Raw genomic sequence first — 23,078 nt, forward strand, 5'->3', positions numbered from 1 at the left:
GGGCAGGAGAGACTGGGCTGGGGATGTTTGAGGAGGTGGAGAGTGTTGGGAAGGGGAGATCATTGGGAGAATGTTGTTGGAGGAGGGGAATGGACCTGGAGGAGGATAATTGCAACAGGCGGAATTAACACAAAGTTTCCACTTAATTTCTATATCCTTTCATCCCAAACATTGAGAGGGACCAATCCTGGGAATATCTCCTTCCCTCCTTCACCAGTGTGAGTGGATTTAAAAACAGCAAACTCCGCCAGAAGGTGCCGTTAGCGGGTGTTCCCTTTCACAACCCTCTTTGTGTCCTTTCTGTCTGCCAGAACAAGTTAGAAACATCATTGGAGACTCTGCAGAAGCAAATGGACCTCAGTCTTCACAGTAAAAGAGAAGGAGAGGATGGCATTTCACAGATGAAGGTAGGAGAGTGTCCTTTAGGCTTTGTGTAATGTTCCCTGTGTTTGTCATTGAGAGTGAGTGAGCTTCTCACACAGTGAGAGAGAGGGAGAGAGTTTTACTGAATAAAATGCTGGGGTCCAAATCACATTGCAGCTGCTCCCTGAACTGGACTGTAAGGGAGCGTCTGTAAATTGCAAAACATGGCAACAATGTATAAAGGTCTAATTTTATCACTGCACCCAATCTCAACAATTGATAAAATAAATCTAGTCTGTAACTAATTCCCTGATATCCATTATCCTATGTGTAAACTATCTGAACCCCTCAATTAGATTCCAGTCTGCAACTCACTCCCAGGTATCCATTGTTCTCTATATAAACCATCTGAACCCCTCAATTAGATTCCAGCCTGTAACTCACTCCCAAAGAACAAAGAGCAAAGAACAGTACAGCACAGGAAACAGGCCCTTCTGCCCTCCAAGCCTGTGCCGCTCCTTGGTCCAACGAGACCGATCGTTTGTATCCCTCCATTCCCAGGCTGCTCATGTGACTATCCAGGTAAGTCTTAAACGATGTCAGCGTGCCTGCCTCCACCACCCTACTTGGCAGCACATTCCAGGCCCCCACCACCCTCTGTGTAAAAAACGTCCCTCTGATGTCTGAGTTATACTTCGCCCCTCTCAGCTTGAGCCCGTGACCCCTCGTGATCGTCACCTCCGACCTGGGAAAAAGCTTCCCACTGTTCACCCTATCTATACCCTTCATAATCTTGTATACCTCTATTAGATCTCCCCTCATTCTCCGTCTTTCCAAGGAGAACAACCCCAGTCTAACCAATCTCTCCTCATAGCTAAGACCCTCCATACCAGGCAACATCCTGGTAAACCTTCTCTGCACTCTCTCCAATGCCTCCACGTCCTTCTGGTAGTGCGGCGACCAGAACTGGACGCAGTACTCCAAATGTGGTCTAACCAGCGTTCTATACAGCTGCATCATCAGACTCCAGCTTTTATACTCTATACCCCGTCCTATAAAGGCAAGCATACCATATGCCTTCTTCACCACCTTCTCCACCTGTGTTGCCACCTTCAAGGATTTGTGGACTTGCACACCTAGGTCCCTCTGTGTTTCTATACTCCTGATGACTCTGCCATTTATTGTATAACTCCTCCCTACATTATTTCTTCCAAAATGCATCACTTCGCATTATTTCTTCCAAAATGCATCACTTCGCAGGTATCCATTATTCTATATATAAAGCATCTGAACCCCTTGATTTGATTCCAGTCTGTAACTCACTCCCAGGTATCCCTTATTCTATACATAAACCATCTGAACCCCTCGATTAGATTCCACTCTGTAACTCACTCTGTTTTATGTAAATTCCACCCCCCTTTGTTCATCTGTTTAATGAGTTTGTCCCTCTTCGCCATATATTCATGTATCAGGGACCCCGGGCCCCACTGTCCTTGTCCCGCCATATCATTGATAAGGTTATACTCACCACCCTGGAGTCTGCTATTCTCCTTTCTCACTCTCCCCCTCCTCGGTTTCTCTTATCCGAGTTCGGTGATACCTGTCAGGGGTGATCAGATCCCTCCCTACCACCACTTACACAATATTTTTATGAAGCCGGCTTTCACATGAAGACTTGTCCTTCAACTCTGCCGGTCACTCAGACAGTCTCTATCTATCACTCACATCTGAACATCACACCTCAGGCACCCCTGACACCCATTTCCAGTTCCTAACATCAGCGTGGGAGATTTCTCCTCTTAACAGTCAGTTTAAGGCAGGGTGCCAGAGTCAATTGCCTCCTTGTCCGTCTGTGCTCAGTTCAGACGTCTTTCAGCAGTTCAGACACTCTCTCATCACAGATGATCACCCACTATATTTTGACCCATTTCATCAAGTTCAGTAATCTATTCCGGTGTCCCGGTCGTGGCCATTCGACCAGACCGCAATCAGATTTCCCGGGTTTCGGCACCATTTGTTGAAGGTGAAGATACCTCTGAGTCTATTCGTAGGGCAAAATACATTGGGTTATTTGCACAATTGTGGGAGACCGTCCGATGCTTAACACGGACTCAAACCTCTCAGCAAATACAGGTTAAAAACATATATTTATACCCCCCCCCTGTCACGTTCAGGTTCCCAGGCCTCCCAGGTTCCCAGGCCTCCCAGGTTCCCAGGCCTCCCAGGTTCCCAGGCCTCCCAGGTTCCCAGGCCTCCCAGGTTCCCAGGCCTCCCAGGTTCCCAGGCCTCCCAGGTTCCCAGGCCTCCCAGGTTCCCAGGCCTCCCAGGTTCCCAGGCCTCACAGGTTCCCAGGCCTCCCAGGTTCCCAGGCCTCACAGGTTCCCAGGCCTCACTGGTTCCCAGGCCTCACTGGTTCCCAGGCCTCACTGGTTCCCAGGCCTCACTGGTTCCCAGGCCTCACAGGTTCCCAGGCTGTGGCTTGTCTTCCATCGTGTGAACCTTGCTGCCTTGGCGGTTTCTTCACGGTTGTCTCAAGGCCGTGACTGTTGTTCTCTGATCACAGGTGGGGTATCTGACTAACGTACAAGGTTACAGTCTCGTACAAACAAGTTAACTGGCATACAACAATTTATATATGTTCGTAGGTACTTGTATAATGTATATCGGTACAGGTTACGATGAGTATATATGAATGCATCATTATACAATCACAGAAGGCCTCCATGTAGGCTTCTACTGTTGCACAGCAATACATAATTAAAGAATGCAAAATGGCGGGTTAGCCACATTCTTGAACAGATTAGCCAGGAACAGCTGCTGGTCTTATCTGTTCTTGGTACATGAGCATGAAAACACCCTAACGTAAACATGAGATCAACAGTGTTTCTCACACAATCTCGAAATATCACAGAGTTCACTTTGAGTATTAGAATTCATTAACCCATTCCTGTCTTCAATCCCCCCTTTTGGTTGGGTGCCAGGTGGTCCGCACATGGCCCCATGACCAATTCAGAACCAAAGGTTACCAGCATATGGGCCCATCTCCTTTGTCAGGAGGTCTGCCCCCTCTGCCTGTAAACTTGCACCTGGCATAATCCGCGCTGTTACTGTTTTACAACAGGCCTTCAATAATGCCGTGCAAACACAGCAAGTAATTACAATTACAATTAATGCAATCCATCCACGCATCAGGTCTGCACCCCACGACCCGAACCATTGCCCCAGCCATCCCAGAGGGTTATAATTGTGATATTAGTTCCCCTCATCCTGTCTTCTTTTCGCCACGTGTTTAATATGATCTGCTAAGCAAGTTATATTCTCCGAAGCATCGGGAATATATGTACAGCATTCCGAGCCAACTATGGCACATGTTCCTCCTTGGGAGGCTGGCGCATAATCGAGTGCCAATTGGTTCTGTAACGCCACAATCGGAATAGCTACGACCTCTGCTGATATTTCAGAGACGGCCGTGCTCACCTCCTCGAACCCATCCTTAGTCTCATTCGCAATTCTTTCTCGGGTCGAGGCCATCCGTATACGTTCCTGAGCTGCCTTTGCCGTCCCGTAAAGTGGGTAGGCTATCATGAAGAACCGTTCTGTCTCACTAATGGCTCACTTAGCCCGAAGCAGGTGTATCTCGGGGTGGTCCCGTAAGTCAGTGTAATGGTGAATATAGGGCACCACATATGCCAAATAACACGATCCTGCCCAATCACAGGGAAGCCACGGATAGGCATTGTTTCCACAGATAAAATAGGTCCCATTATATGCAGTCATCTCGCTTACATAAGCGGCGGAGAGGCTAACCGGGACGGTGGCTGTGGGTCACTGGATTGTGATCTGTATCATGGCCCGAGCGTCATCAGTGATATCAATCTGCTATATACAGTAGCTACGGCCAACAGGTATGGGTTCCATTTCTTATCAGTCAGATAGATTCCCTCTGTTTATTTTCCACAATGAAGTAGGGTGGGGATCCTGATCTGTCATAGCTGGGCTGGTAATGTTTCTTAAAGGTCGATAAAGTGCACCCTCCGCCCCCTCGCTTTAACACAACATCACTGTTGCTGATATTAAACGTACCCTGCATAGTGGTACCCAATGGGGTTTTGAATCTCAGTTTCCTTGTCCCTTTCTGATTTAAAACCCATTCAATTACTTCCGGAGCTGATAAAGGGATAGGGAATAAAGGAATTCCTCCCTTTCCTCCGTGCGTGGGAATGTGTGAACAGACCCAGCACTTGCTCAGATACGATTGTGATGCATACAGATAAGACATATACACAAAGGTGTTATGATGAGTATATACGAATGCATCATTATACAATCACAGAAGGCCTACATGTAGGCTTCTACAGTTACACAGCAATACATAATTAAAGAATACAAAATGGTTAGCCACATTCTTGAACAGATTAGCCGGGACCAGCTGCTGGTCTTATCTGTTCTTGGTACATGAGCATGAAAACACCCTAACGTAAACATGAGTTCTACAGTGTTTCTCACACAATCTCGAAATAGCACAGAGTTCACTTTGTCACTTTGAGTGTTAGAATTCATTAACCCATTCCCGTCTTCACTCTCCCAGGTATCCATTATTCTATACATAAACCATCTGAACCCCTCGATTAGATTCCAGTCTGTAACTCACTCCCAGGTATCCCTTATTCTATATATAAACCATCTGAACCCCTCGATTAGATTCCAGTCTGTAACTCACTCCAGTGCACCCAGTGTTCCATCAGACAGTTGAACCTGCAGTGAGCTGTTATTATTTGTTATCAGAATTGGAGACATTTTTAATCCTGTAACCCAGCGGGCAGAGACCAGGGACAGTGGGATTAGAGACGTTGTTTATTCCGCTCTGTATTCAATCTGTTCCAGACTGAAGTTGAGAGACTGAGAAATGAAATCCGCAGTGAATTTGAAAAGATGCACAAGTTCCTGTTTGAGAAGGAAGAGCTGATGAAAACAGAGTTGGAGCGAAAAAGCAATAAAATATTTGAGGAAGTGGAGAACAATTTAAAGAAAACCTTGGATGAAATGTCTTCTGTTGAAGGAGCAATAAGAGATCTTCAATCCAGGCTGGAGATACAAGAGGCTCCAGAGTTCCTCAAGGTACAAAACCTCTTTGCCTTGTCCAGGAGAATATTGCGGGACTGAGGGCTGACACACTGACCTTTAACCTCTGGGCCTGGGTTTGGCCTCAGTCTGATTGGGTGGATGATTATCTCTTGCTGCTGTCAGTGAGGGTGCAGTGGGAGATGGGGTGAGGTAATCTCAGTGTGATTCCTATACACAGTGTAACCACAGCACTGAGTGATGTTTGGATTCAGAGAGCACTGGGCTGTGAGCTGGAGGGATTTACTCTGGGGCAGATGGGGCTGTTCTGAGGATGGGGTTAAGGGGCATTGTTGAAGTGTAGAAGGTAGATCTTTATTGTGCTGCGGGTTCTGCTGTTCCTGACCCTGCAAACGCTTGATTCAACTGAAGACACAGCCAGCAATGGGGTTGGGATTGAAATCGAGGATTCAGAGAAGACACAAATTAGAGGAGTGCAGATGTCTCCGAGCGTTGTGGAGCTGGAGGAGATCACAGAGACAGAGAGGAGTGAGGCCAGGGAGGAATTTGAAAACAAGGTTGAGAATGTTTTCAATGAATACGTTGTTGAGCTGGGAGCCAGTGGAGGTCACCAAGCACCGGGGTGATGGGGGCTACGATCAGATAGATAAGAATGTAAGCTGCTGAGGACAGGACATCCAGCTGGACATGGGCACCGGGAGGGGTGGTTGGGTGATCAGGAATTTTTGGGAATGGGATAGAGGGACACAAGAGATGGGTCACATGGAGATAATGAGCTCAGAGTGGGAATGAAAGGAAAATGGAAATGTTATTTTCTCAATGATTCCTCGGTGTCTCCATTCTGTTCCTCCTGATAATTTCTCCCTGAGTTCGACAGCAACAGATCTTGAACAGGAACATAGAAACAGTGGATTTGGAGCAGAAGTCGGCAATTCAACCCTTCGAGCTGCTTCGCCCATTCAAACACTTCCTGGTCTGAAATCCACCTCCCGATCTGTTCCCCATATCCCCTGAACTCATTTTGTATCAGAAATATGTCTATCTCCTTCTTGAAACCATTTGGGTCAGCATGGTGGCACAATAGTTAGCACTGCTGCCTCACAGTGCCAGGGACCCGGGTTTGATTCCTGACTTGGGTGACTGTCTGTGTGGAGTCTGCTTGTTCTCCCCGTGTCCATATGGGTTTCCTCCAGGTTCTCCGGTTTCCCCCCACAGTCCGAAAGATGTGCTGGTTTGGTGAATTGGCTACGCTAAATACTCCCTCAGTGTACATAAACTGATGCAGGAGTGTGGCGATGAGAGGATTTTCACAGTAACTTCATCGCAATGTAAGCTTACTTATGATGCAAATATACTTTAAAACTTTTACTTTAATGATTCCGACTCCACCGCGCCACGGGGCAGCGAGTTACACAGATTTACCCCCCTCTGCGAGAAGTCGTTCCTCCTCATCTCAGTTTTAAATCTACCGCCACTCAACCTATACCTGTGACCCCTTGTTCTAATCAGACTCAATAATATCTATTCTGTTTCTGTCCCCTCAGGATATACAAGACCTTGTGAAGAGGTAAGCAGATTTAAAGGAACAGTTTTGCGATGTGATCGCTGCTGTCTCTCTCACACAGACTGATTTGTGGACCTGTTTTTACAGGAGTCAGATGGAGTTTCACGAGGCTGGAACTGTCTCCACTCAGTTACCTGTGGGTATCGATGGTGGACCATTCAAATACATCAATGTGTGGAGGGAAATGAGAGCAGTGATTTCACCAGGTATCATTCTCTGTATATTGCCATCTCCGTACTGTTATCCACGTGACTAATGGGCTTTGACACACTGATGGAATGACCATAAGAAAGAAGAGCAGCAGTGATCCAGCCCAGTGAACCTGCTCTGTTTTTGGATCAGATTATGACTGATCTGCTTGTGGCCTTCACTCTACTTACCCTCCGTACCCCACATAACCCTTAACCCCCTTGTTGATCAAAAATCTATCCAACTCAGCCTTGTAGTCAATGAGGCAGCCTCCACTGCTCTCTCTGTGGAAGAGAATTCCAAAGACTAATGACCCTCTCAGAGGAGAAATTCCTCCTCATCACCATCTTATATCACCCTTTTATTGAAGCTTTGCTGCCTCGATCTAGATTTCCCCAGGAGATGAAACACCCTCCCAGCATCTACCCTGTCAAAGGGACCCCCTCAGAATCTCACATGTTTCGAGAAGATCACCTCTTATTCTTCTAAACTTCAATGAGTTTTGACCCAACTTGCTCAACCTTTCCTCAGGAGACAATCCCTTCATCTTAGGAATCAACCTCGTGAAGCTTCTCTGAACTGCGTCCAATGAAAGTATCTCCCTCCTGATGTAAGGTGACCAAATCTGTACACAATACTCAAGCTGCAGTTTCACCAGTGAACACAGGAGGAGATCATTCGGCCCATTGTGTTCCTGCTAGCTCACTGTAGAATGCTGTAGATTTATGTGTCATTCCAGAATCTGGAGTGGGATTTCCAGACTGACACACCCAGCGCCGCACTGAGGAAGTGCGGCAGTGTTGGAGGAGCCGTCTTTCAGCTGAGACTTCACACCTTCTCAGTTGGAGGTCAATGATTCCGTGGCATGGGTTTGAAGAAGAGTTGGAGAGCTCTCCCCCCTTGTCCTGCCTGAGATCTCCGAGGTGGTGGTATGGCTGGAGGAGTTTCCAGAGATACAGAGAGGGGAGTCTGTGGAGACACGGGATTGAGAATTTTAATTTGAAGCATTCCTGTACCAAGGAAGTGTTGTGGCGCAGTGGGTAGCATCCCTGCCTGTGAGCCAGCAGCTCCGGATTTGAGTCCCAATTCAGGACATAGTGGCCATGGAAGGTGCGTTCATAATGTGGCCGACACAGGTAGAGTCTCAATTTGCAAAATCCCACCTACAGCTGGCAGTAAGAGTGGGAGAGAATCCTGGTCAGCCACACTTGATGTGCCCCTGGAGCTATAAGCCCCTGGTGACAGACCGAGTGACTCGGTACAGAAACAACAAACATTGCTGGGTCAGAATCCGATACTGTCTGTACACGTCTCTGATTCACTCCGATTTTTCTTATAGTAACAGCTTCCCGTTTATGTTCCCTCCCAGTTCCAGCATCTCTCACCCTGGATCCAGACACAGCTTACAAGCAACTCATCATTTCCCAGGATCTGAGCAGTGTGAGGTTCGGAAATGTGAATAAAGATCTTCCTGATAATCCAGAAAGATTTGAATTATACTGTTATGTTTTGAGCTGCCAGAGTTTCACATCAGGGAGACATTACTGGGAGGTGGGACTTGGAAACAAGACTGCCTGGATTGTGGGTGTCTGCAGAGAGTCTGTCAACAGGAAAGGAAACATCATTCTTTCAACTGAGAATGGATTCTGGGTCATCGCCCGGTATCCTGACTGCAAATCATTGAAAATCCCGGATGTCATCTCCCAGCTGAAAGTGAAACCCCGGAAGTTAGGAATTTCCCTGGATTATGAGGGGGGACAGGTGTCATTTTACGATGCTGAGGACATGTCTCACCTGTACACATTCACTGACACATTCACCGAGAAACTCTACCCCATCTTTAATCCTTGTAGGAATGCCTATGGTGATAACTCTCAGCCACTCACACTGCTCACTCGCTAACACACTCAGACATGGTTTTTGATGTCAGGATGGTGCTGTGTGCTGTCTAACCCACTGCCCAAGCAAGTCACATTGTCCCAATTCTCTGCTGCGCGATATTGGGGGTGTGGCCGGGTGTTTGAGTGTGTTTGCAGTTTGGAGTTTACTGTAAAGTTAACTCAGCTTCTCAAACTGTCCCGTTCTCAATCTGTGACAACCCAGACACATTGGGCTGTAATGAAATGAATTTGATAACTGTGCCCAGTCTCGAACAATTCATTGTAAAGCCATTTCCATTTGCTCCATTTAATTAAGGTTTTATTTGCAGACTGGACTGTGCAGATTGTTGATTCAGAGAATGTGTAGAATGAATTAGGAATAAGAATATCAGAATAGGTTCTGGAGGAGGAGACATCAACATCAACTCCACTTTCCCACCCTATCCCTTCACTCCCTTTGTAGACAAGAAGATATCGATCTCTGGGTTGAATATTCTCGCTGACAGCTCACCGAGGTAGAGAATCCCAAAGATTCACAACTCTCTCTGAGTGAAGACATTTCTCCTCGTCTCAGTCTTAAATGGCCGACCCCTTATCCTGATTCTGTGACTCCGAGTTCTAGAGCAGTCTCAGCATCGACTCTGTCAGGATCCCGAACAATTGGGTCTGTCTCAATAAGATCACCCCTCATTCTTCTAAACTTTAAAGATTACAGATCCATTGTACTCACTCTCTCTATTCTCCTCGTGTCTGCGTGGGTTTCCTCCGGGTGCTCCGGTTTCCTCCCACAGCCCAAAGATGTGCGGGTTAGGTTGATTGGCCAGGTTAAAAATTGCCCCTTAGAGTCCTGGGATGCATAGGTTCGAGGGATTAGCGGGTAAAATGTGTGGGGGTAGGGCCTGGGTGGGATTGTGGTCGGTGCGGAGTCGATGGGCCGAATGGCCTCCTTCTGCACTGTAGGGTTTCTATGACTCTCTCCTCATATAGAACAACCCTTTCACCCCAAGAATCTATTCAGTGAACCTTCATTGCAGCCTTTGAGGTAAGTCTAGGTTTCCTTAGGTAAGGAGACTAAAACTGTGCCCAGTCCCCCAACTGTGACCACACCCAGTCGCTGTTTCATTGCAGCAAGACTTATACTCTTATACATCAGCCCCATTGTAATAAAGGCTAACATAACATTTACCGTCCTAATTGTTCACTGTATCTGCTTGTTAACTTTCTCTGCTTCACCCCAAATCCCTCTGACTCCCAACATTTACAAGTCTCCCATCTTTCAAATAAATTATCCTGATATCCTCATCGAGTCATAGTGGTTTACAGCATGGAAACAGGCCCTTCGGCCCAACTTGTCCATGCCGCCCAGTTTTTAACCACTCAGCTCGTCCCGATTACCCTCATCCTGATGGGCACTTTTCCCATGTTGGCAGGAAGGGCTTTACATGGAGCAGCCCCGCCATCTGCTGGCAGCGCTGTGAATGGCCACTTGCTCTGTCAGCTGCCTTTAAACTGGAGGCTGGATTTAGTGAGGCCGTCAATATAAGATAGTCATTAACAAATCCAATCGGGAATTCGAGACCAACATCTTTACCCAGAGAGTGGTTAGAATGAGGAACTCCCTCCCATTCAAGGAGATCAGGAATGGGGAAGGGGTTTGATGTGGGAAATTTCTCACAAATCAATCCGGTTTTACGATAGTCGAGACTCAGACACTGAGAGGGTTAATAGCAAAGGGTTAAACGATTCTGAAAACCAGATTGTCGGCTAATGAGAGAGTAGATTACACACATGTGAATGTAGTAAAAGAATTAAACAAGTAATTATGATTTAAACATATATGCTGATATATTAAATGTATTTTAAGTGTTGTATGAATTATTCACTTCAGCCGAAGGCAGGTTACCGCAAGGTATGATGGGAAAGGTGAATAGTTCAGAACCAAAGGCCTGGGAATCCTGCACTTTGCAAAATTCATCTCCGGAAGTTTCTTATGCAGCAACACATGTTGCAATTTTATGAATAGGTGTTTTCCTTGTCCAGACTCAAGATGGAAATGTGCCCGGATGCGGGATCACCTGTCAATCCAGTTTGGCAATGATTGGGTGGGAACATTCACTTTGACCCCTATAGTGAGTGTCTTGGGTAACCTGGCAACGGGGAAGTGGCTTTAGCCAAGATGGGAGATAGTGTCTGGATTTCATGGACAAATGAGATATCATTATGCTGGATGGTGAGATGCAATTGGCTGAGGTACATGACAGGTATTATTATTGATATGTGTACATTAAAGATGATTGATTTTAAGCTAAGATACGGCGGGAATGATTGATAGGAAAACCTATAACTGTTCTGTTCAGAATTGTAAAGGTCAGATCTATTCGGAGAGTTCTGGCTGCTCGATCCGAGAGCTGACTCCACCCTCTGATGATCTCCTAGCAGCTGCTAATTAAATAAAGTTACATCTTTGGTTCAGAAACACTGTCTCCGTGAGTCTTGGATTGTCTAAGTTTTCCTGACAGTTCTGGTCACCTCGGGTCCCTCACAACAGTCTTAAAATAGAGAGAGAGGCTCCGTGGCCAGCAGTTCAGTGCTGTACTCACTGTGACTGGGTTTGGTGAGGGGTTCCAGACCCTTGTTTCAGCTGAAGCAATATTTTAAAGTGGGGGCTGGATGGCAGTATATGTGCTCACAGTGACACCCAGTGGCAGGCAATGGAAAGGCACATTGCGCAGAGTGTTCAACAAGAGGCTGATTCACTACCTCCCATTGCGTGCTGCCACCCCAGTCGAATATCCTTCTCACCAGCATTACTGTCTCAGTAACATGTCTCACAAGATGATTGCAGACTGTGGGGGAGACAATAGCAGATTCAGCATCACGATTTGTTTAAACGGAACATGAACAAACTGATGGAGCAGGAGGTGAGCAGGAATTTAAAGATGTTATTGTGCAGTCGATGTCCCAGTTCCTGGTGTGTTAATGTGATCCAGTGAGCTGACAGAGGCTGTCCATTCAACACTCTCCAGTAACTGGAGGCTCAGCCCAGGTAGGGTGTGTGTGTGAGAGTGAGTGTGTGTGTGTGTGTGTGTGTGTGAGTGAGAGTGAGTGTGTGTGAGAGTGAGCGTGAGTGTGTGTGTGTGTGTGTCTGTGAGTAGGTCTCTGACTGGGACTGAAGATTCATACATACAATCCCTACAGTGCAGAATGAGGCCATTTGGCCCATCGAGCCTGCACCAGCAACAATCCCATCCAGGCCTGATCCGCAGGACGCCGCATATTTACCCTGATAATCCCCCTGACACTAAGGTGCAATTTAACAGGGCAAATCCCCCTGGTCCACACAGCTTTGGAGTGTGGGAGGAAACCGCAGCACTTGTAGGAAAACCCCGCAATCACGGGGAGAATGTGCAAACTCCACACAGACAGTGACCCGAGCTGGGAATTGAACCCAGGTCCCTGGCACTGTGAGGTAGCCGTGCTAACCACTGTACCACCCGTAGGACTCCCGTCAGGACGCTTTGCAACAGAGACACTTTGATTCAGTCTGAGCCAACAAACAAATTACATTTATATAGCGCCTTTCATGCAGTGAAACATCCAGAGGGACAGGGACGGAAATCAGACAAAAATAATTGAGCCTGAATGTGATCTTCCAGAGCCAATCTCCCCACAGTGAGATACTGTGCAGCAGCTGAGGAATGAGAAGCTGGAACACAGGATTGTTCCTGTTCATCGAGTTAATGATAACCCCAAAGCCCAGATAGAAACAAATCCAATCTTTAACCGGGGAGGGTGCCTGGATTGTGGAGGGAGATCAGTCCTGGGAGCCGGAGGAGAAACCTTCCTCCCCGCTCTCCACTGATGTCCCAGTTTCAGCATCCCGGATCCTGGATTCTGATCCCAATTTGCAGAGTAAAGGGGCGAAGGAATTTGCAAAGTCAGAGGCATCAAAAGTTATTTATTGAAGAATTGACGGGGGTGTGGGGGTTAACATGGAAGTTGGATAAAGGAGAACCAGTGGACGTGATTTATTTAGATTTCCAGAAGGCCTTTGACAAGGAGCCACGTAGGAGACTTAAATCAGTCAAGAGCCCATGGTGTTAAGGGCAAGATCCTGGCATGGAGAGAGGATTGGCTGACTGACAGAAGGCAGAGAGTGGGGATAAAGGGGTCTTTCTCAGGATGGCAGCCGGTGACTAGTGGTGTGCCTCAGGGGTCAGAGCTGGGACTCCATCTTTTCACAATATACAGGAACAATTTGGAGGAAGGAATTGAAGGCACTGTTGCTAAGTTTGCAGATGATACAAAGATATGCAGAGGGACAGGTCGTATTGAGGAAGCAGGGAGGCTGTAGAAGGACTTGGACAGGTTCGGAGAGTGGGCAAAGAAGTGGCAGATGGAATACAATGTGGAAAAGTGTGAGGTTACACACCTTGGAAGGAGGAATGGAGGCACAGACTATTTTCTAAATGGGAAAATGCTTCGGAAATCAGAAACACAAAGGGACTTGGGAGTCCTTGTTCAAGATTCTCTTAAGGTTAACGTGCAGGTTCAGTCGGCAGTTTGGAAAGCAAATGCAATGCCAGCATTCATGTCGAGAGGGCTAGAATACAAGAGCAGGGATGGACTTCTGAGGCTGCATAAGGCTCTGATCAGACCCCATTTGGAGTATTGTGAGCATTTTTGGGCCCCATACCTAAGGAAGGATGTGCTGGTCTTGGAAAGGGTCCAGAGGAGGTTCACAAGAATGATCCCTGGAATGAAGAGCTTGTCGTATGAGGAACGGTTGAGGGCTCTGTACTCATTGGAGTTTAGAAGGATGAGGGGGGATCTTATTGAAACTTACAGGATGTTGCGAGGCCTGGATAGAGTGGACGTGGAAAAGATGTTTCCACCAGTAGGAAAAACTAGAACAGAGAGCAGAACCTCAGGCTAAAGGGACGATCCTTTAAAGCAGAGATGAGGAGGAATTTCTTCAGCCAGAGGGTGGTGAATCTGTGGAACTCTTTGCCGCAGAAGGCTGTGGAGGCCAGGTCATTGAGTGTCTTTAAGACAGAGGTAGACAAGTTGTTGATTAATAAGGGGATCAGGGATTATGGGGAAAAGGCAGGAGAATGGGGATGAGAAAAGTATCAGACATGATTGAATGGCGGAGCAGACTCGATGGGCCGAGTGGCCTAATTCTGCTCCTATGTCTTATGGTCAGATTGTGACGGGCGTGGAGTGAGGATAGGGAGGGTCTCAGAGATGAGATGGAATTGAAAAGGTTTTGGGGATGAGAAAGAGGAGAGAAACCAGAGAAAGATGTGGGGGTGGAGGGGCAGTATTTGATCAGTGGGCTGGGGGAGGGGGGATTGGGTCAGGGGGCTGGGGGAGGGGGGATTGGGTCAGTGGGCTGGGGGAGGGGGGATTGGGTCAGTGGGCTGGGGGAGGGGGGATTGGGTCAGGGGGCTGGGGGAGGGGGGATTGGGTCAGTGGGCTGGGGGAGGGTGGATTGGGTCAGTGGGCTGGGGGAGGCGGGTATTGGGTCAGTGGTCTGGGGGGATTGGGTCAGTGCGCTGGGGGGAGGAGGGATTGGGTCAGTGGGCTGGGGGAGGAGGGATTGGGTCAGTGGGCTGGGGGAGGGGGGATTGGGTCAGTGGGCTGGGGGGGGGGGATTGGGTCAGGGGGTGGGGGAGGGGGGATTGGGTCAGTGGGCTGGGGGAGGGGGGATTGGGTCAGTGGGCCGGGGGAGGGGGGATTGGGTCAGTGGGCCGGGGGAGGGGGGATTGGGTCAGGGGGCCGGGGGAGGGGGGATCGGGTCAGGGGGCCGGGGGAGGGGGGATCGGGTCAGGGGGCCGGGGGAGGGGGGATCGGGTCAGGGGGCCGGGGGAGGGGGGATCGGGTCAGTGGGCCGGGGGAGGGGGGATCGGGTCAGTGGGCCGGGGGAGGGGGGATCGGGTCAGTGGGCCGGGGGAGGGGGGATCGGGTCAGGGGGCCGGGGGAGGGGGGATCGGGTCAGGGGGCCGGGGGAGGTGGGATCGGGTGAGGGGGCCGGGGGAGGGGGAATCGGGTCAGTGGGCTGGGGGTGGGGGGATCGGGTCAGGGGGCTGGGGGAGGGGGGATCGGGTCAGTGGGCTGGGGGAGGGGGGATCGGGTCAATGGGCTGGGGGAGGGGGGATCGGGTCAGTGGGCTGGGGGAGGGGGGATCGGGTCAGTGGGCTGGGGGAGGGGGGATCGGGTCAGGGGGCTGGGGGAGGGGGGATCGGGTCAGGGGGCTGGGGGAGGGGGGGATCGGGTCAGGGGGCTGGGGGAGGGGGGATCGGGTCAGGGGGCTGGGGGAGGGGGTTCGGGTCAGTGGGCTGGGGGAGGGGGGATCGGGTCAGTGGGCTGGGGGAGGGGGGATCGGGTCAGTGGGCTGGGGGAGGGGGGATCGGGTCAGTGGGCTGGGGGAGGGGGGATCGGGTCAGTGGGCTGGGGGAGGGGGGATCGGGTCAGTGGGCTGGGGGAGGGGGGATCGGGTCAGGGGGAGGGGGGATTGGGTCAGGGGGCTGGGGGAGGGGGGATTGGGTCAGTGGGCTGGGGGAGGGGGGATTGGGTCACCGGGCTGGGGGAGGGGGGATTGGGTCAGGGGGCTGTGGGAGGGGGCAGGAGGTCAGGAGCAGAGACAGCTGAAAGAATGGTCTCAATCTTAACTGAGAAATTGCTGAGTTCCTCACAAGTGTTGGGATTGAGGGGGGAGAGGGGGTTTTAAGGAGTGTGTTTGTCGAGGGGAAAGGGAGAATGTTCTAAAACTGACTTTATAAAGTGAAAAAGGCTCCAGACACAATAACGGGGCTCAGTTTGATTGGATTACAGAATTCCTGGCACTGAGAGTGTCTCTGATCACGTGAAGTCAGATCCAGGAAGTGCAGCTCGGAACAAGAATTGAAAGTGAAAGAGGTGGAACAGGGAAGAGAGACAGAGAGAGACTCTGAGCACTGGGATGGCATCTCCGGATCTCACCCAGGAACTAACCTGTCCCATCTGCCTGGAGATATTCACCCAGCCCGTGTCTCTGGAATGTGAACATCACTTCTGCAGGAGCTGCATCTCCCAGAGTTGGGAGAAGGTCCGGGGAGATGTTTCCTGTCCCCAGTGTCGACAGGTCTTCACCCAGAGGAACATCAGGCCCGCTCGCACCCTGGCTAACATCGTGGAGAAGCTCAGAGTGCTGAAGGTGACACAGCCAGGGGAGGAGTTTTACTGTCAGGAACACGAGGAGAAGCTGAAACTGTTCTGTGAAGATGAAGAGAGAGCCATCTGTCTGGTGTGTGGCATGTCCAGTGCTCACAAGATGCACAGTGTGATCCCAATAAAGGAGGCAGCCCAGATATACAAGGTACTGGATCACTGCCACTGACACAGACAGGGAGGGAAGAGGGACAGGGGGGTAAGTAACAGAGTGAGAGGGGGGCTTGTTGGATGAGGGAGGGGAGTGCTGCAGGGAGTGGGGGAGGGATGGGGAGAAGGAGGTGGAGAGGGTTGAGGGGAGGGGAAGGTTGAGGGGAGGAGAGGGTTGAGGGGAGGAGGGGAATGGACCTGGAGGAGGATAATTGCAACAGGCGGAATTAACACAAAGTTCCTCCTAAATTTCTTCATCCTTTCATTCCAAACATTGAGAGTGACCAATCCTGGGAATATCTCCTTCCCTCCTTCACCAGTGTGAGTGGATTTAAAAACAGCAAACTCCTCCAGAAGGTGCCGTTAGCGGGTGTTCCCTTTCACAACCCTCTTTGTGTCCTTTCTGTCTGCCAGAACAAGTTAGAAACATCGTTGGAGACTCTGCAGAAGCAAATGGACCTCAGTCTTCACAGGAAAAGAGAAGGAGAGGATGGCATTTCACAGATGAAGGTAGGAGAGTGTCCTTTAGGCTTTGTGTAATGTTCCCTGTGTTTGTCATTGAGAGTGAGTGAGCTTCTCACACAGTGAGAGAGAGAGAGAGAGTTTTACTGAATAAAATGCTGGGGTCCAAATCACATTGCAGCTGGAATATAAGGGAGCGTCTGTAAATTGCAAAATATGGTAACAATGTATAAAGGTCTAATTTTACCGCTGCACCCAATTTCAACGATTGACAAAATAAATCTCGTCAGTAACTCACTCCCTGATATCCATTATTCGACATATAAACCATCTGAACCTCTCAATTAGATTCCCGTCTGTAACTCACTCTCAGGTATCCATTATTCTGTATATAAACCATCTGAACCCCTCGATTCGATTCCAGTCTATAACTCACTCCCAGGGATTCATTTTCGATATATAAACCATCTGAACCCCTCGACTGGATTCCAGTCTGTAACCCACTCCCAGGTATGCATTATTCTATGTATGATCCATCATAACCTCTTGGTTAGAATCCAGTCTGTAACTCATTCCCAGGTATCCATTATTCTATATATAAACCATCTGAACCCCTCGATTAGATTCCAGTCTGTAACACAGACCCCATGCCATTATTCCAGATATAAACCATCTGAACCTCTTGATTAGATTCCAGTGTGTAACTCACTCCCAGGTATCCATTATTCTACATATAAATCATCTGAACCCCTCAATTAGATTCCAGCCTATTTCTCTCTCCCAGGTATGCATTATTCTATATATAAACCATTATAACCGCTTGATTTGATTCCAGTCTGTAACTCATTCCCAGGTATCCATTCTTTTATATGTCAAACTATCTGAACCTCTCGATTAGATTCCAGGCTGTAACTCACTCCCAGGCATCCATTATTCTATATATAAACCATCTGAACCCCTCGATTAGATTCCAGTCTGGAACTCACTCCCAGGTATCCATTATTCTATATATAAACCATCTGAACCCCTCGATTAGATTCCAGTCTGTAACTCACTCCCAGGTATCCATTATTCTATATATAAACCATCTGAACCCCTCGATTAGATTCCAGTCTGTAACTCACTCCCAGGTATCCATTATTCTATATATAAACCATCTGAACCCCTCGATTAGATTCCAGTCTGTCAGTGACTCCCAGTTATTCATTTTTCTATATCTAACCATTTGAACCCTTGATTAGATTCCAGTCTGTAATTAACTCCCAGGTAAACATTGATCCATGTATAAATTTGAACCTCTCGATTAGTTTTCTCTCAGTAACTCACTCCTTGCTCTCTTATATTTTATCATAAACCATTGGTATAATTTTACTGTGTTCAGCTGTAACTCACTCCCACACGCCGAATATTCCATCAAACAGCTGATCGTGCAGTGAATGGACAGAGACCAGGGACACTGGGATTACAGACATTGTTTATTCCGTTCTGTATTAAATCTGTTCCAGACTGAAGTTGAGAGACTGAGAAATGAAATCCGCAGTGAATTTGAAAAGATGCACAAGTTCCTGTTTGAGAAGGAAGAGCTGATGAAAACAGAGTTGGAGCGAAAAAGCAATAAAATATTTGAGGAAATGGAGAACAATTTAAAGAAAACCTTGGATGAAATGTCTTCTGTTGAAGGAGCAATAAGAGATCTTCAATCCAGGCTGGAGATACAAGAGGCTCCAGAGTTCCTCAAGGTACAAAACCTCTTTGCCTTGTCCAGGAGAACATTGCGGGACTGAGGGCTGACATACTGACCTTTAACCTCTGGGCCTGGGTTTGGCCTCAGTCTGATTGGTTGGATGATTATCTCTTGCTGCTGTCAGTGAGGGTGCAGTGGGAGATGGGGTGAGGTAATCTCAGTGTGATTCCTATACACAGTGTAACCACAGCACTGAGTGATGCTTGGATTCAGAGAGAACTGGGCTGGGAGCTGGAGGGATTTACACTGGGGCAGATGGGGCTGTTCTGAGGATGGGGTTAAGGGGCATTGTTGAAGTGTAGAAGGTAGATCTTTATTGTGCTGCGGGTTCTGCTGTTCCTGACCCTGCAAACGCTTGATTCAACTGAAGACACAGCCAGCAATGGGGTTGGGATTGAAATCGAGGATTCAGAGAAGACACAAATTAGAGGAGTGCAGATGTCTCCGAGCTTTGTGGAGCTGGAGGAGATCACAGAGACAGAGAGGAGTGAGGCCAGGGAGGAATTTGAAAACAAGGTTGAGAATGTTTTCAATGAATACGTTGTTGAGCTGGGAGCCAGTGGAGGTCACCAAGCACCGGGGTGATGGGGGCTACGATCAGATAGATAAGAATGTAAGCTGCTGAGGACAGAACATCCAGCTGGACATGGGCACCGGGAGGGGTGGTTGGGTGATCAGGAATATTTGGGAATAGGATAGAGGGACACAAGAGATGGGTCACATGGAGATAATGAGCTCAGAGTGGGAATGAAAGGAAAATGGAAAAGTTATTTTCTCAATGATTCCTCGGTGTCTCCATTCTGTTCCCCCCTCATAATTTCTCCCTGAGATTTACAGCAACAGATCTTTAATCTGAGCTCAGGAACAGAGGAATTAGGAGCAGGAGTCGGCAATTCAGCCCTTCGATCCTGCTCCGCCATTCAATCAGATCATGGCTGATCTCTCCCTGGTCCCAAATCCACCTCCCCACCTGTTCCCCATATCCCTTTAACCTGTTTTTTTTATCAGAAATATATCCATCTCCTTCTTGAAACTATTTAATGATTCTGACTCCACCACGTCGCGGGGCAGCGAGTTCCACAGATTTACCCCCCTCGGCGAGAAGTCGTTCCTCCTCATCTCAGTTTTAAATCTACCGCCTCTCAACCTATACCTGTGACCCCTTGTTCTAATCAGACTCAATAATATCCATTCTGTTTCTGTCCCCTCAGGATATACAAGACCTTGTGAAGAGGTAAGCAGATGTAAAGGAACAGTTTTGCGATGTGATCGCTGCTGTCTCTCTCACACGGACTGATTTGTGGACCTGTTTTTACAGGAGTCAGATGGAGTTTCACGAGGCTGGAACTGTCTCCACTCAGTTACCTGTGGGTATCGATGGTGGACCATTCAAATACATCAATGTGTGGAGGGAAATGAGAGCAGTGATTTCACCAGGTATCATTCTCTGTATATTGCCATCTCCGTACTGTTATCCACGTGACTAATGGGCTTTGACACACTGGTGGAATGACCATAAGAAAGAAGAGCAGCAGTGATCCAGCCCAGTGAACCTGCTCTGTTTTTGGATAAGATTATGACTGATCTGCTTGTGGCCTTCACTCTACTTCACTCCCCACCCCACATAACCCTTAACCCCCTTGTTGATCAAAAATCTATCCAACTCCGCCTTGTAGTCAATGAGGCAGCCTCCACTGCTCTCTCTGTGGAAGAGAATTCCAAAGACTCATGACCCTCTCAGAGGAGAAATTCCTCCTCATCACCATCTTATATCACCCTTTTATTGAAGCTTTGCTGCCTCGATCTAGATTTCCCCAGGAGATGAAACACCCTCCCAGCATCTACCCTGTCAAAGGGACCCCCTCAGAATCTCACATGTTTCAAGAAGATCTCGCTCTGCACCTAGTTCCTCTTCAGATAATGATCCCATTCTCTTCGAAAGCTGTGGTTGAATCTGATTCCACCACAGTGCGTTCCACATCCTAAACACTGGCTGTGTGAAAAGGTTTTTCCTCGCGTTACTGTGGCTTCCTTTGTCAATCACTTATAATTCTGTCTCCTCTGGTTCTCCATCCTTCCACCAATGGGAACAGTTTCTCCCGATCTACTCAGTCCAGACCCCTCATGATGTTGAACATCTCTGTCTAATCTCCTCTCAGTCGTCTCCTCTCTGAGTAGAACCACCCCAGTTTCACCGATCTATCTACATACCTGAAGTTCCTATCCCAGGAACCATTCTGGTGAATCTTTTCTGCACTCTCTCTAATACCTTCACATCCTCCCTGAAGTGTGGTGCCCAGAACTGGTGCAGAATGATAAACAACAGCAAACAATTCTGGGTCAGAATCCAATGCTGTTTGTACACGTCTCGTGATTCACTCTGCTTTTCTTATAGTAACAGCTTCCCATTTATGTTCCCTCCCAGTTCCAGCATCTCTAACCCTGGATCCAGATACAGCAAACAACCGACTCATCATTTCCCAGGATCTGAGTCATGTGAGGTTCGGAAATGAGAATAAACATCTTCCTGATGACCCAAAAAGATTTGATAATGGATATTATGTCTTGAGCTGCCAGAGTTTCACATCAGGGAGACATTACTGGGAGGTGGGGCTTGGAAACAAGACTGACTGGGTAGTGGGTGTCTGCAGAGAGTCTGTCAACAGGAAAGGAAAGATCATTGCTTCAACTGAGAATGGATTCTGGGTCATCGCCCGGCTTCGTGACTGCAAATCAGAGAAAATCCCGGATGTAATCTCCCAGCTGAAAGTGAAACCCCAGAAGTTAGGAATTTCCCTGGATTATGAGGGGGGACAGGTGTCATTTTGCGATGCTGAGGACATGTCTCACCTGTACACATTCACTGACACATTCACCGAGAAACTCTACCCCATCTTTAATCCTTGTAATAATAAATCTGGTAACAACACTGAGCCACTCACACTGGTCACGTGTTAACATAGTGGAACGCACTTTCTGAGGTCAGGGCTTTGGGGAGAAGGCTGATTCACCGTGCAAACTGCTCACATTGCCCTGATTCTCTGCTGTGTGCTGTCAGGGGGTGAGTGTGTTTGAATTAGCAGTTTATTAGACCACAAGACCATGAGGCATCAGAGCAGAATTAGACCACTTGGCCCACCGAGTCTGCTCCGCCATTCAATCATGGCTGATATTTTTCTCATCCCCATTCTCCTGCCTTTTCCCGATAACCCCTGATCCCCTTATTCATCAAGAACCTATCTATCTCTGTGACCTGGCCTCCACAGCCTTCTGCAGCAAAGAGTTCCACAGATTCACCACTCTCTGGCTGAAGAAATTCCTCCTCATCTCAGTTTTAAAGGATCGTCCCTTTAGTCTGAGGTTGTGCCCTCTGGCTCTAGTTTTTCCTACTGGCGGAAACATCCTCCATGTCCACTCTATCCAGGCCTCGCAGTATTCTGAAGTTTCAATAAGATTCCCACTCATCCTTCGAAACTCCAATGAGTACAGACCCAGAGTCCTCAACCATTCTTCATATGACAAGCTCTTCATTCCAGGGGTCATTCTTGTGAACCTCCTCTGGACCCTTTCCAAGGTCAGCACATCCTTCCTTAGATACGAGAACCAAAACTGCTCACAATATTCCAAATGGGGTCTGACCAGAGCCTTATCCAGCCTCAGAAGTACATCCCTGCTCTTGTATTCTAGCCCTCTCGACATGAATGCTAACATTGCATTTGCCTTCCTACCTGTCGACTGAACCTGCATGCTAACCTTAAGAGAATCTTGAACAAGGACTCCCAAGTCCCTTTGTGTTATTCTGTCATTTTAACTCAGATTCTCTCACCATCTCACTGTCCCTATCCCAATCTAAAGGGACCCAGAAGCACTGAACAAGAATAGAATGAAGCATAATTTTCTGAATTGTGGAAACTGTGCCCTACTCTCAAACAATTCATTGTGAATCTTTATTTTGTTTGCGCCCTTGAATAAATATTTTATTTCTAAACTGTTATCATGGACCTGGCTGATGTTAACTGCGAGAGTGTGCCAATCTGGAACACGGTTTACGGTTGTGTATAATCTTGTTGATGAGAACGGTGTGAGGAACCTCGTGTGATTGAATGGTGGAGTGGACTCGATGGGCCGAATGGCCTTACTTCCGCTCCTATGTCTTATGGTCTTATGGTCTTATGGAGACCCAGTGAGAAAGTAACCAGACCAGTTGTAGTATAACACTTACTAAAGATTATTCCAATAAAGAAAAGACACATAGACACAAACAGGACTATAATGATCTAAGACAGTTACATATAGGAACTACCAAACATACCCCGCAGTTTCTGTAGAAATTCCCAGGATGCTGCCTGGATTAGAGGGAAGAAGCTGTAAGGAGAGGCTGGACGAACTCGGATTGTTTTCTCTGGAGCGGCAGAGGCTGAGGGGAGACCTG

At 48.1% G+C, this 23,078-nt stretch overlaps 2 protein-coding genes across 2 annotated transcripts; both read left to right on the forward strand.

Annotated features, from left to right (window-relative positions):
* Positions 1–246: 246 nt before the first annotated feature.
* Positions 247–11,545, forward strand: LOC144496846 (zinc-binding protein A33-like). The gene is made up of 5 exons (XM_078217412.1): positions 247–407; positions 5,248–5,481; positions 6,990–7,012; positions 7,097–7,215; positions 8,568–11,545. Exons 1-5 carry the CDS (start codon positions 351–353, stop codon positions 9,098–9,100), a joined length of 966 nt encoding a protein of 321 aa, XP_078073538.1. The 5' UTR covers positions 247–350; the 3' UTR covers positions 9,101–11,545.
* A 4,446-nt stretch (positions 11,546–15,991) lies between these two features.
* LOC144496847 (zinc-binding protein A33-like) lies at positions 15,992–22,639 on the forward strand. The gene is made up of 6 exons (XM_078217413.1): positions 15,992–16,438; positions 16,855–16,950; positions 18,408–18,641; positions 19,858–19,880; positions 19,965–20,083; positions 21,072–22,639. The coding sequence occupies exons 1-6, from the start codon at positions 16,043–16,045 to the stop codon at positions 21,602–21,604; spliced, it is 1,401 nt and encodes a 466-aa protein (XP_078073539.1). The 5' UTR covers positions 15,992–16,042; the 3' UTR covers positions 21,605–22,639.
* Positions 22,640–23,078: the final 439 nt, after the last annotated feature.

This window comes from Mustelus asterias, chromosome 8 (assembly GCF_964213995.1).
Source record: "Mustelus asterias chromosome 8, sMusAst1.hap1.1, whole genome shotgun sequence".
NCBI lineage: Eukaryota > Metazoa > Chordata > Chondrichthyes > Carcharhiniformes > Triakidae > Mustelus > Mustelus asterias.

Coding starts and splice junctions, on each gene's coding strand:
- LOC144496847 (XM_078217413.1), top strand. CDS start 16,043: ATGGCATCTCCGGATCTCACCCAGGAACTAACCTGTCCCATCTGCCTG. Junction 16,951..18,407: donor ATGGCATTTCACAGATGAAG/GTAGGAGAGTGT, acceptor AATCTGTTCCAG/ACTGAAGTTGAGAGACTGAG. Junction 20,084..21,071: donor GAGAGCAGTGATTTCACCAG/GTATCATTCTCT, acceptor GTTCCCTCCCAG/TTCCAGCATCTCTAACCCTG.
- LOC144496846 (XM_078217412.1), top strand. CDS start 351: ATGGACCTCAGTCTTCACAGTAAAAGAGAAGGAGAGGATGGCATTTCA. Junction 5,482..6,989: donor AGGCTCCAGAGTTCCTCAAG/GTACAAAACCTC, acceptor CTGTCCCCTCAG/GATATACAAGACCTTGTGAA. Junction 7,013..7,096: donor ATACAAGACCTTGTGAAGAG/GTAAGCAGATTT, acceptor CTGTTTTTACAG/GAGTCAGATGGAGTTTCACG.